General features: G+C 42.8%; 1 protein-coding gene across 1 annotated transcript in view; it reads left to right on the top strand.

The window, feature by feature from the left end:
- Nucleotides 1-12,209, top strand: part of LOC112967748 (phospholipid-transporting ATPase ID-like) — a 75,647-nt gene that overhangs the window by 42,071 nt on the left and 21,367 nt on the right. The window contains exons 12-16 of the mRNA XM_026069219.1: nt 4,743-4,939; nt 6,710-6,918; nt 8,819-8,862; nt 10,474-10,639; nt 11,421-11,609. Of these exons, the coding sequence (XP_025925004.1) occupies nt 4,743-4,939; nt 6,710-6,918; nt 8,819-8,862; nt 10,474-10,639; nt 11,421-11,609 (805 nt within the window). The remainder of the gene's footprint in view (nt 1-4,742; nt 4,940-6,709; nt 6,919-8,818; nt 8,863-10,473; nt 10,640-11,420; nt 11,610-12,209) is intronic.

Here is a 12,209-nt window from a genome sequence, read left to right as displayed (position 1 = left end):
CAATGAATTTTCTACAGAAACCCTCCCAGAACTTTGCCACCTGAGCTAAAAGCCACTCAGGCAAGGGACTGTTTTGGTTGCTGCTGACAGTCTTCAGAGATGTGCATTCTGACACTGCTTTAATCGATGTTGCTTGAAGAAAAGCTATTTACTTTCAGGCTTGTATTTTCCTTTGGATGCAATTTTGTCATGCTTTTTCATGCATGTTCCGCTGCCTTGCCTTTAGCTTATGGGAAGGGCTGGCTGCTCCTATGGTCCCCTCTTCCTACAAGCGCCCACTGTTCCCTCTTCTTCCCTCCTGCCTTTGCTCTCCGGGCAAGTTGGGGCCAGGATTCATCCCCCTGGCGCTGGAGCAGGCCCAGGGGAGGAAAGAGCTGGAAGCTTCCCCCAGCAGCCTGCCCATTACAGCCCAGTGCAAGGCCCCGTGCCTGGCTGTTCTGAACTCTGCCTTCCGTTGGTGGCTTTGCGCCTCTTCAGCATGGGGGCTTATAGGACATACATCTCCAAGCTTCCTCCTCTCTCCATCATTGGCAGTTTATCCCAGGCCCCGCCCTCCTGTTTTTCTCTTAGAATTGCAAAAGCTCTTTAGCTGCTCAGGGATAGGAGAAGTTAGCGGACAGCTGTGCCCCTGCCAGAACACAGGCTGTGTGTAGTGTGTTGTGAGACTGCAAAATTGTACCAAAGCAGCACCAGTGAGACTGGTTTCCGGAGCTGTTGAAGTGGCCTCCTGAACATGTGCATGTGCGTATTTGCTGTAAAGCAACATCACTGCACAGAGAGCAACTCCAGCCTCATCTTCAAGCACTCCTGAGTCCTTACTCAGTGTACAGTAAGGATATTCACTCCCTTGACTTTAGCAACATTACACCAATCTATGCCAAGTGAAACTCTTGCATACCATCATTAGCATGTTTCCCTCAGTGTGTTGTCYGCTCAGACTTAGGGGGGCACAGAAAACAAGGAGGTTTGTGCAGTATGAGCGACTTACATTCAGAATTTTGTAGGTATTTGAAAAACTTCACATTTTCTTAGGTGTCCTGTTGTGATGTAGTTGGGAAGGAGGAGGGGTTGCAGGGTCAAGTTGTATGGGATCCCCAGTGCAAGGAAATAGAGCAGAGAAAGACTGAGTAGGGGACTCAGGATTTAGCACTTGATTAGGGTTTGCCTACTCTTCTTTAACAAGTTAAGGGTCCCACCCAGGGCTTTCAGACTGTTTGGCCTTTCTTTGTAAATGCGAACAAGATAAATTTAGCTCCTGGCTCTGTTTTAAAAAACTGAGCAAGTTGCAGTTGATTGCATCAGCCTCTGCCTAGATTTTGGGGCAYTGATGGAGCCAAGTGTGTGTTTTTCTCTTTTATGCATTTTTAAGGCACCTAACATTTTGGTGTCTAAGTACAGTTTGTTATACCCTAACCACAAGGTTCTTCATACACCAAAGGAAATGTGGCATGAGGTCCTTTCAGCTCACTGGGTGGTCAAAGTTTACAAAGCATGGTYATAAAAAGAGACAGTGTGTTGCAGTCTTGAGTTTGGAAACACAAAGCAGCTACCGCTTGCTATAAATAGCTCATTTTAAGTGAAATGAAACTTGTTCCATGTTAACACAGGCAAAGCTATTTTGTGTTTAATTGTCCATGAAACTTCCAGGGACAAAACAGTGTTTAAGCAGGATATTCAAAGAGAGTCCTGGTTAAATGTAGCCCTTGTGTGTCTCAACAAGGGTTAATCAGGAATAAACCTTTCCATATGGAAAACATATATTTTTTTCATGTTTGGGAGTATATCCCCTGCAAGACTCTTTGGCAGCATAGGACTAAAAATCAGAGGGAGAGGAACACAATATTTCTCAGAGAGCTCAGAGAGAAGTGAATGTTCCTTGGCTGAGGACACACCCACCAGCACCACAAATGTGTTTTGCTCTGAGATTTGCTTTTTCTGTGAGCTTGGGTAAGCACATTTTCAGAGAAATGGAGCTGTCACTGTTGGCTCTAAATGCCTTATTGCTTCAAAGCCCAGAAATGAACTCAAAGTGCCAATAAGGAAACTGGAACAGTCATAGTCTAATATGAAATGTCTGTCAAAAGTCGTCTTCTCTTTTTTAAAAAAAACCACCCTGCTCAGTCCTGCAGAAAATACATCACGGGCACTGCATGGTCTAGTCCCAGAGAGAGAGGGTGTTCACAGTGGGAAGCCCCATGAGCGTGTCCTTCTCTTATAGAGGCTGTGGTAATGATTGCAACACCCTGTACACAGTTTTTTCTCCTTATAGAAATTAATCTCTGGGGCTGCTGGTGGGTCAACAGCTCAGTCTTTCACATTTATCTCAAAGTAAATAGTGTGTTAGCGATCCTTGTATAAGCCTAAGTGTTACACACAAATCAAACCAGTTATGGATGACAGCAGATATACAACATGTACATAAAGCAAAATGCATATAAAGCAAGTGCAGTAGTTGGGCCCAGGGACAAGAGCTGCTGTGATATGGGAAAGTTCAGCTGCTGTCCTGCCCCATGTTTATTTCTGCTGCTAAATCATACTTGTTTCCACATTGAATTTGCTGCATAGAAGATGATATTCTAAAAACTGACAATTTTTAACCTGTGGATCCTCAGCCAGGAATCTTTCAGGGCATAATGATAAAAGAGCCGGCTAGCTCTTCTAATTCATTTCTTTTGCAAGAGACTAGGTCTCCAGAGGGAAGTAATATCTTTCWTTTATTTCTAGAAAAATGGACAGGCTTGTGTGTTTTCTCCATCTATGTCCATTACCCATCCCCAGCTCATGCCTCTGTTCTATCCTTAGGTCATCATGAATATAACAGCAACTTGTAGTCTGTTTTTAGTGCCAGTCACAGAGGTTGAAAAGCACATCACATTCCTTAGTAGTTGTCTCCATTTCATAAATGGAGTAATTTAATGGACTTGCTGGAATTCAATAGAAAAGCTGCTACTGGTGTGGGAATAAATTGGTCTTCTGAGAATGAGCCCAGCACCTTTACTTAGTGCAGTCCTTATTTAGCGTCTTCTTGATATTAAACTCATTTTGTTAGAGTATGAACTTTTAACCAAGTGATTCAAATCACTCCCTAAAGGTATCTTTCCTCCCCTCATAGTTTACCTCAGCAATATAAATATCAGCTTTATTAGCAAAAGTTTCTCTGTTTGTACCTCAATTATTTTTTAAACTGTTGTGTTGTAATATGACTGTTGYTGGGTGGCCTTATACATAATGGCCCAATTTACTGGTATTTCCTCCTTAATGACCTTACTTGCAAGAGATGATGTTTAATCCCCTATTGTGCTGCCAGTTGATTCCATATCTTCATGTTTTTATTAGGATGTTGGTCATGTTCAGTCATATATTTGGAAAAGTCCAAATGTTCCATATCAACAGAATTGCTTTTATCATCATTTCTCCAGGAATGATGTCCTGCTAACTTCAGTTTATCTCTCCCACGGTCACCATTTCTACCTTTCAAATATTGGAATTATGTTGGCAGATTTTCAGTATAGTGGAGCTTCCCAGCTTTTCAAGCATTGTTAAAAATTAACTCTACTGGTTAAGAGAATTTCTCAGCCAGTTCCTTTAAACTGCTAGATTTAAATTACCTGGACCTTCTGTTTTGACAATGCTTATTATTAGCACATAGGACTACATATTGTTCCTTGTTACAGAAGGTAAACTGTTTTTTCCATCTGCTACATTATATGGGATAGATATATCCTTCTGCTTCATTTCAAATGAAGAAAAGCAATGTCTGTTGAACATGACTGCCTTTCCCACATCTCTATTTATGAGTTTACTGTTTTCTTTTCTTGATATTTTATATGACCATTAGATATTCATAGTTCAATAACTCCTCACTGTTTATATTAATTTCTCTTAACTTCCCTTCTTTCCCTTCTTTTTGTATTCATTTCCAAATAATTTTATTGCTATGGTCTTTTAACCAAGAAATGCTTTATGACCTATGTAATATTTCTGTGCCTATGGAATGGTGTTCCTGAGCAATTCCCAGTTTTCACTAAGGTGTTCCACTTTGAAATTCTGTTCCCCCTTGCTGTGCCACTGGTTGCTCTAGGCTTCGGGAAATAGGCTTATTTAAAATCCGAAGATATACATCACTGGTTAGTGCTGCTCTCTGTTTGCTCAAAGGAAATATGATCAGATTATGATGGCAGGTACCAAGGCAACCATTAGTTTTGAGTCAGTGATTAACTCTCCTTTGACCATCAGAATGGTATCYAGTACTGAATTCCAACTTGTTGAGTACAGGACTTGCTGTATTAAAAATTATCCTTAGTATTTTTTTCAGAAACTGAGAAAAACTTTGTTCTTAGCCCATGGTACATCCAGCAAATGGCCAGATAAGGTGCTTCATGAGGTTTCTGTTCCCAAGTGTGCTGCCAGATGTTTGAGAAGCAGCAGCTCAACTCACTTAATGCAACTCAGATTTGACATTCTGTAGCCAGCTACCCATGAGCACCTCATTTTAGGTCCCTACCTGGAACTTAAATTCCCTTGTGTTTTTTGCCTTTTGATTCCAAATCACCAAAGAGGCTGTACAGTGTAATTCTGTCTTTGAATTTAATTGTCATGCTTTTGCTCTTTTTCCTCCTTTCTCTAGGAACCATTTCCATGTGATTCAGGCTGTCCAACCCAATCTGATTAGGGTCTTTTGATTAACCTGTACATAATAAATTCCTTCTTTCTAAAATGCAATATCTTTGTTGTTTTTGCAGATCTTTGCATTTTTAGCACTGATGTGTCTTATCCTAGCCATTGGCAATGGCATCTGGGAGTACAATAAGGGTTACTACTTCCAGGTCTATCTGCCGTGGGCAGAAGGTGTCAGTTCTGCCCCCTACTCTGGCTTCCTCATGTTCTGGTCATACGTGATCATTCTAAACACGGTGGTGCCAATTTCACTCTATGTCAGGTACGTGCCTAAACCTCATTTCATGTTTCATCTTAGGAGAGTTTTGACTTTTAGCGTGGTTGGGAGCAGCTCTTTTCCCAATACATGAATGAATTACATTGTGGGTATGACACACAGCCAAGGCCAGCTCTGTATGCCACTGCCACCTAATGAGGACCTCTGATAGCCACTGCTTTCTCTGTGGGTCTTGACTAGACAGAATAAGCCCCATGTGGTTTTAAAGAACAGGGGGGTTAACCTTTTCTTCTTCTCCTTAATTCCCCCATTTATTTGTCAGGGTCCAAAATCATCTTGTTGGATAACTCCACACCACAGTGATATTGTTCTTCTTTCTGCTGCCTTGGGAGGGCTCTGTCAGGGCTGGAGCTGGGATACCAGTGAGGTCTTAGGAGAGGATGACTTTGCAGTTGAAGGGGAGGTTTTCCTTTAGGATCCTATGGGAGTGAGACTGGAAACCTGCTATCAATAGCACCTTGCTCTCTCATGGTTACACTGCCCACCAAAGAAAGTGAATGTCACATTCTCCGATGTGGCTGTAGGGCTCATGTGAAGAGTGGATTCCAGATATGTATGTTTAACCAGGCTGAGGATCTGCTGTCCTTGGTGCAGTATGAACAGAGAGAATGTCATCACTTGCCTAGAGAATGTAGTGCTATGTTGGTTACTGCAGATAAGCAGGCAGGGGTAAAGGGCAGGCAACATGCCTGTTGTGCTTTTGAAACCCTTAGGCTGGGGTGTAGACTGACCTGGCCTGGGTCGTTTTTTGTTTGACTCTAACTCTTCAGGGAGCTTTGCTACTGACTGCAGAGTGAATCCTTGGTGTATAATTCATACAGATCATTCGTGTAAAGTTTGTGATGTCAGACTGCAAAGGACAGCTCATAGCTGCTGGTGATGCCCTTTCAATAAAGCTGCTGAGAGGGGTGAAGAGTTGTGTTCAGGGCTAGGAGTTTGGAAGTTGCATTCTGAGACTCTCTTTTGTATTAGGAAATATGAAGAATTCATTCCATTCCTGCCTAATATTTCACACCGCCAACAAAATGGAAATTCATGTTGTCTGTGTGCTGATAAAGCTCTGTGATTATATTAAATTACACAGTGACTCACTTGTTCTGGAAGACTGCACTGTTTCAGCCATGGCTGTACTCAAACCCAGGCATCGCAGCTCAGCCCAGCCCAGAGTCCGCTGAAAATGCATTCAGTCTGATCACCGCTCCCTAAACTGCAACAAATGAAACACACTGCTGCTGCTGTCTCGCTCTTTGGTCCAATGACATGGCCTATGCACAGCCTATTTGGTGTGCAGTGCTGCCGCTCATTCACAGCGGGATTAATGAAGGTTTGGGGGAGTCTGGATGAGAGTGACTTCTTGCTGTTTTTTTAACTCAGTGTCCAGTCTAAAGCCTTCTGTCATGGAAGGATGGCCCTGACAGAAACAAATACAGACTGAAAGAAAGCATCAGATGTTTAAAGTTTCTTATGTACTTCTGAAACTTTTCAAATGTATTTATAAATTGTTTTATAAATAAAGGAAAAGAATTTACCACAAACCTAACTGTTTTTTTCAACTGGACTTACTTCAGCAGTGCTTAATATAGGCTCTTTAAGACACTCATGTCTTTCAGACTTTAAGGACCACCTGATGAGTACTCCCTGTCATTACTTTCAAAGTTGTTTTCTAAATTCAATTACTAATGGTAGTGCTTAAGATAAAGATCTTGTCCCTTAAACTAATGAATATTTCATCATCTTCTTTTCCTCTTTCACCAGTGTAGAGATTATACGCTTGGGCAACAGCTTCTACATTGACTGGGACCGTAAAATGTATTACCCAGTGAATGACACACCGGCTCAGGCCCGTACCACCACACTCAATGAAGAGCTGGGGCAAATCAAGTACATCTTCTCAGACAAAACAGGAACTCTCACTCAGAATATCATGTGTTTCAACAAGTGCTCCATCAATGGCAAATCCTATGGTATGATATGTGTTTATCTTATTCTCTGGGTTTTATTCCATTATATGCCTCAGTCCACAGCAACTAAAATGATATCTAGAAGAGACAGTCTTATAAGAAGTGGGACAGACTTAAATTGTATTATGTGAGAATTACTGCTCTGAAGTGGTGGATGGTTGCTGATGCCGTCAGGCCTGGAATGGGTGCTGATATGCTGATGCCAGGATGTTCGATCTGTCTGTCTGTCTGGGTGTTCCCCTCTGCAGGGGAAAGTATCCTCTACCTACCCCAGTCCTCCTGACCATGGAAGTTTGTCTCACTCATGTGTTATGCTCAGAAAAAGAGGTTTGGTTTATTGTCCTACTCCAGTTGCAGTGATCAAGTGCAAGGCTGCCTCTCAAGTATTCCTGGACAGTCCTAATTACATTGTTTGCATATCTTAATATCATTTTTATGAACCTTGATTCTCCTTTTTGCCACTGTGGTACCTCCCTTTTTCTGTCCTAGTATCCTCCTAAATAAAGAACCTGCCCCTAATTACTTTTTTCCCATTGGTCCCAGTTTTGCTACATCTGTACCCACATTTGTCTTTTCTGATATTGCTGTCAAGGTGATCTCAGGCTTATATGGTATTATTGATATTGTTACCTAGGTATTGTTAACCTTGCAAGACTCCACCCCCCAAAAGGTCCCCAGGATTTCCCTCCAACTATCTGTGACATTCAGCTGTTTCTCATGTAACTCCCTCTTAACCACTTGTGAAATCAGCCATCCATCACGGCTCTATCTGTAACTTTTGTCAGCTTCTCATGTGGTTATCTATTGCATTCAGCAATTTCTCGTGTCATGAGCAGTGGTTTTCCACATCCTGTTCAGGAAGCTTAACCTTAGGCCAAGGCCTACTCAATGGCTCAGTTATTTGTCTGCAGCCATAACTATTACTTCACCTACTAGAAGAGAGAAAAGGTTGTCAGGAGTTGGAAAAAATGGGAAACAAAAGTTGTTAGCTCTGTTTGATCCTAATAGTCATTGGCTTAACAAGCTCATTCATTGTCTGGTCCAGAACTGTTTTCTCCGTACTCCTCAGGAGGTGTCAAGGATTCACAAACTGTCTAATTGATTRACATCATTATACTCCCCCAGAGAAATTAGTCACAGCTTATTTGTAGACTGATGTTTGTTGTGCCTGTGTCAGACCTGCTGATGGACTATAGTGTGCCAGAAAACTTGTCTTTTTTCTCAGTGCTATTCGTTGGTCCAATAAAAGAAGTTGTTTCTTCCTGTAAATTTTGCTTGTATCTGTAGACCATCATATCTACAATAGCACTACTATGCTAACCAGCATTAGTACTGCTAATCAGAGTTTGAGAAATATTCAGTCTGTTTATTCATATCTTGTAATTGACTTTTCCAAAGTGGATGTCACCACAGAACATAGACATAGGRTGTGGGTTCAAGAAATGAATGGGAAATGTGCAGAAATAAAGCAGACTGTCTATTCCCTATTGTTTTCTAAGTGCTTAGCTTCTTCCTTGTAATACACTTCTTTGGATTGCCTGCTCAGGTGCATTTGGGAAAGCCATATCAGAAAGGATGAATTGGTTCTGCTGCTTGGGAAGGTACTCTGGACGCTTAGGCTTTCCATTGAGAAGGAGGTGTCTAAAGGTCTCTTGGCTACAGTTCTCAGAGGATAAACTCATATGCAGTTGAGATGAGATTCTGGATTTTGTTATGGACTAACAAAGGGACAGATTGATATGGATCATCAGTCCTCAGTCTTCATGTCAAAATATGTGTGATTATTGAAACTTTTTAACTTGATCCTAGCTTTAAAACTTTAACTAGTTCCTGTGGTAGAGAGGCTTAGAGACTGCACTTAGCTGGCGTTTGTGGCTATAACCCCAGTCTCTCTTGCTTTCAGGTGATGTGTATGACCTAGCTGGCCAAAGGATAGAAATAAATGAGGTAAGTGCTCAAGTACTAACCAGGCAGGCTCTGTGCTTTCTCCATAGGTGCCAGTGGACTCCTGGTATATTCCACCCAGGCACGGTTCGCGCTCATGGTCCTCTTGATCCTGACAACAGGGAGGTCTGTTCTGATGGGCCTCAGAGGATTGTCAGAGTTGCATTCCCCTTCAGTAGGCCTGGTTTAAACCTGCAGGGAGGGCATCCTGAGTGCCTGCTAGTCCCTCAGCTTCACATAGTATCCTACTGCATGCCCAGCTCCTCTGAACACTTGGCCATTGCTGTTTGTTGGAAACCTGGACTTTGGTGAATGCTATTATCCTTGGCAGTGAATTAAAATTTTAGCTGGGAATCAGTGAGTTCAGCTTGTATCTGTAAGAAGGTCGCTGTCAAATTCTCCTAATGCCTGGACATTAGAAAGTGTGAAAATGAGTGACCTTCCCATTTCTATCTAGCCTCTACTTGCTGTCACAAACTTGCCTGTCTGGGATTTCACTGCCTAAAATGTTTGAAAACTGTATGCAGTAATCCAAGTAACAAATGGCAAGATGATAAAAATCCCACTCCTCATTTCAGTGATTAATTTCCAAGCCCTTTAAAACTTAAATTATCCATTCAAATTGGCTATTTGTACCGAGTGCTGTGCCTACAGACTGCCCTTGCTCAGGCAAAAAAATTTGAAGGGCTGACTTGCTTGGGGAGAGATGCTGATTTGCTGCCAACGAGCTGCCTGGCAGCTCTTCCTGCCCCTGCTACCCCACGGAACAGAATCCTGCAGGCCAAAGGGCTGCTTCTCACGCATCCATGGTGTAGCAGTGTCCAGAGCTTGTTGTGCTGGCTAGTGGGGGAGCAAAGGGGGCTGTGCTCTTTTGGTAAGTGCTAAATGCCAGCATGCGCAGGTCAAAAGCATGACTCCCATCCTGGAAACTCTGAGCTCTCCAGGGATGGGGCGGGAGTCTGAATTCTCCTGGGCAGGCTCAGAAGTACATTCCTGCATGACACATCATGCTTTGAGCTTCTGGATGTTTCTCTGCTACGTTCCACTCTGACTGGGACTCCTTGTTTGAGGCAAAAAGGGCAGCGCCTGTGGAGCTGAACCTTTACATCACTTGTCTGCCATCCTTTTCCATATCTTTTTTTTTTCTTGCTGTGAGAGAATAGGGTGGGGAACACAGCCTTTTGAATTGTTTTAAATTGGGCCTCCACATTCCCCTGTTGCTGACAGCCATTGAAATCAGGAGCATAACAGCTCCAAACAGGCGTGTGTTGTGAAGGCAGGCATTTCTGCACTACAGAAATCCTTTAGCAGGCATTCTATAGGAGCATTTGCTTAATACAGGAGGCATCTTTAGCTAATCAGGTTATCAGCTAGAGTGCTGCTTTGAAAGGCACCTCAAGTGCCTGTCCTGTTCTGTGATTCAATAGCTTACATGGCCTCCCATTTATTTAGATTCATCAGCCTCTGGTGATGTGAACAGTGTTCACTGTTGTGAACAGTGCTATAGGAGAGGGATTTTTGTAAAAGTAAGAAAGAGAGGGGGCTATGGTGGGTGGTCACTGGTGTACAGAGATGTGAGAGCTTTACAGATAATGCTGAACAATATTTTTGCAGAAAACAGAGAAGGTTGATTTCTCATACAACCAGTTAGCCGACCCAAAGTTTGCCTTCTATGACCACAGGCTGGTTGAAGCTGTGAAGCTGGGTGATGTCCCGACACATAGGTTCTTCCGGCTACTCTCACTTTGTCACACAGTGATGCCAGAAGAGAAGAAGGAAGGTGAGGACTGTTGAAGGCACCAGACTGAGTGGCTAATGTCCCTGCATCATAGTATGTCTTTTCTCCACAGAAGCTGTTACTGTTCCTTTTGACTCCCTGGTGATTTTCTGTAGTATGTGGCTACATGCAAATCTGTGTCTTTGGAGGTGCCACATGGGACAACCAGTGCCCCCACTCCTCATGTGTTCCTGTGGTGGAATGATACTACTGCAACCACCACATCTCTGGAGTTTGGAAATTGCAGTGCCACAGCTTCCCCAAGAAGATGCGTAGATGCTTTGCGTCACTCTGCCTCTACTCTGCACCAACTCTTATAAAGAGTAGAGCATATGGCACTTATCCACTGGAGACTCATTAGGTCTTCTCATCCAGTGTTCCTGCAAGTACTGGCCCTGTTAGGATGAAGTTCTGTCTTTCCTGGTGCTTTAAAGGCTAGAACTGTTAATACATGTAAAGTGAAAGTACTGATGAGAAAAACACATGCAGATGTAACTAGAAGTCGTTAAACCCAAGGAAGTTGCCCTCCCAGTGAGATCTGTTGGACTCCAAAGAGAGTGATAAAGGCCCCCAAAAGAGGCTAGGGTCTCTCTTGCACTCACCTGGAGAATAGGGTGGATGGAACTGTATGGAGAGTTGCAGTCAAGGTGCTTTTTAGTGCTACATCTTTGCAGATAGACAGAAGAACAGATGGCTAACTGCTGTGGAAGGTCTTTGATCTTGTATTTGTTTAGCCTCAGGAGCAAGATAGAAGTGATACTACTTTTTTTTTCTTGCACGTCAGGTAACTTGGTGTATCAGGCCCAATCTCCTGATGAGGGAGCCCTCGTCACTGCTGCCAGAAACTTTGGATTTGTTTTTCGGGCTCGCACACCGGAGACCATCACTGTTGTGGAAATGGGAGAAACAAAAATCTACAAGCTGCTGGCTATTCTTGATTTCAACAATGTGCGCAAGCGAATGTCTGTTATTGGTATGTCCCCCTCACTCCCTTCTTTCCTTCCTGACTTTTTATGCTCTCAAGTTTGCCCTCATTCTGCTTTGATGCCTTTCTCAAGGACAGCTCCTTTGTATCACTTTCTGAATAACATTTACTTCTAAGTGTTTGCGATGGGCATCCTCAACCATTCAATAACACAGCAACAGTGCTAGATAAAGATCTAAACTGAGTAGATGGGAGGATATCTTCACAGCTGGACCACAATGATGGAGCAGCTTCCTGAAGACACTAGGCTTTCTACACATCTCATCTCCTTCATAACAAAGCAGGAACCTACTTCCTTCCAGTCAGCTTCAAAATTATCAGCAAAAGCTGAGGAAGTGGGAATTGAGAAAGCAAAGACAAGTAGAGAAATCCAATTTCTCACAAGGGAAATGGAGAAACAGTTCAAGAAACCTAGTGTAGCCTTTATTAATCTTGCAACGTCCTCAGATACTTTAGGGACTGGGATGGCACAACTGTAACAAGAGAGTGGCAGTACCTTTACTGGCAGCAGGACTGGTTCTCTAAGAACAGACTGTTTTTGTCTATTGAACATACATGTCCTCCTTGAGGTGCTGTTTGTTAGGAACC

This window comes from Apteryx rowi, unplaced genomic scaffold (assembly GCF_003343035.1).
Source record: "Apteryx rowi isolate R43461 unplaced genomic scaffold, aptRow1 scaffold_289, whole genome shotgun sequence".
In the NCBI taxonomy this organism is placed as follows: domain Eukaryota; kingdom Metazoa; phylum Chordata; class Aves; order Apterygiformes; family Apterygidae; genus Apteryx; species Apteryx rowi.
The sequence above is the reverse complement of the archived record's forward strand: the minus strand, read 5'-3'. Positions and strand labels throughout refer to the sequence as shown.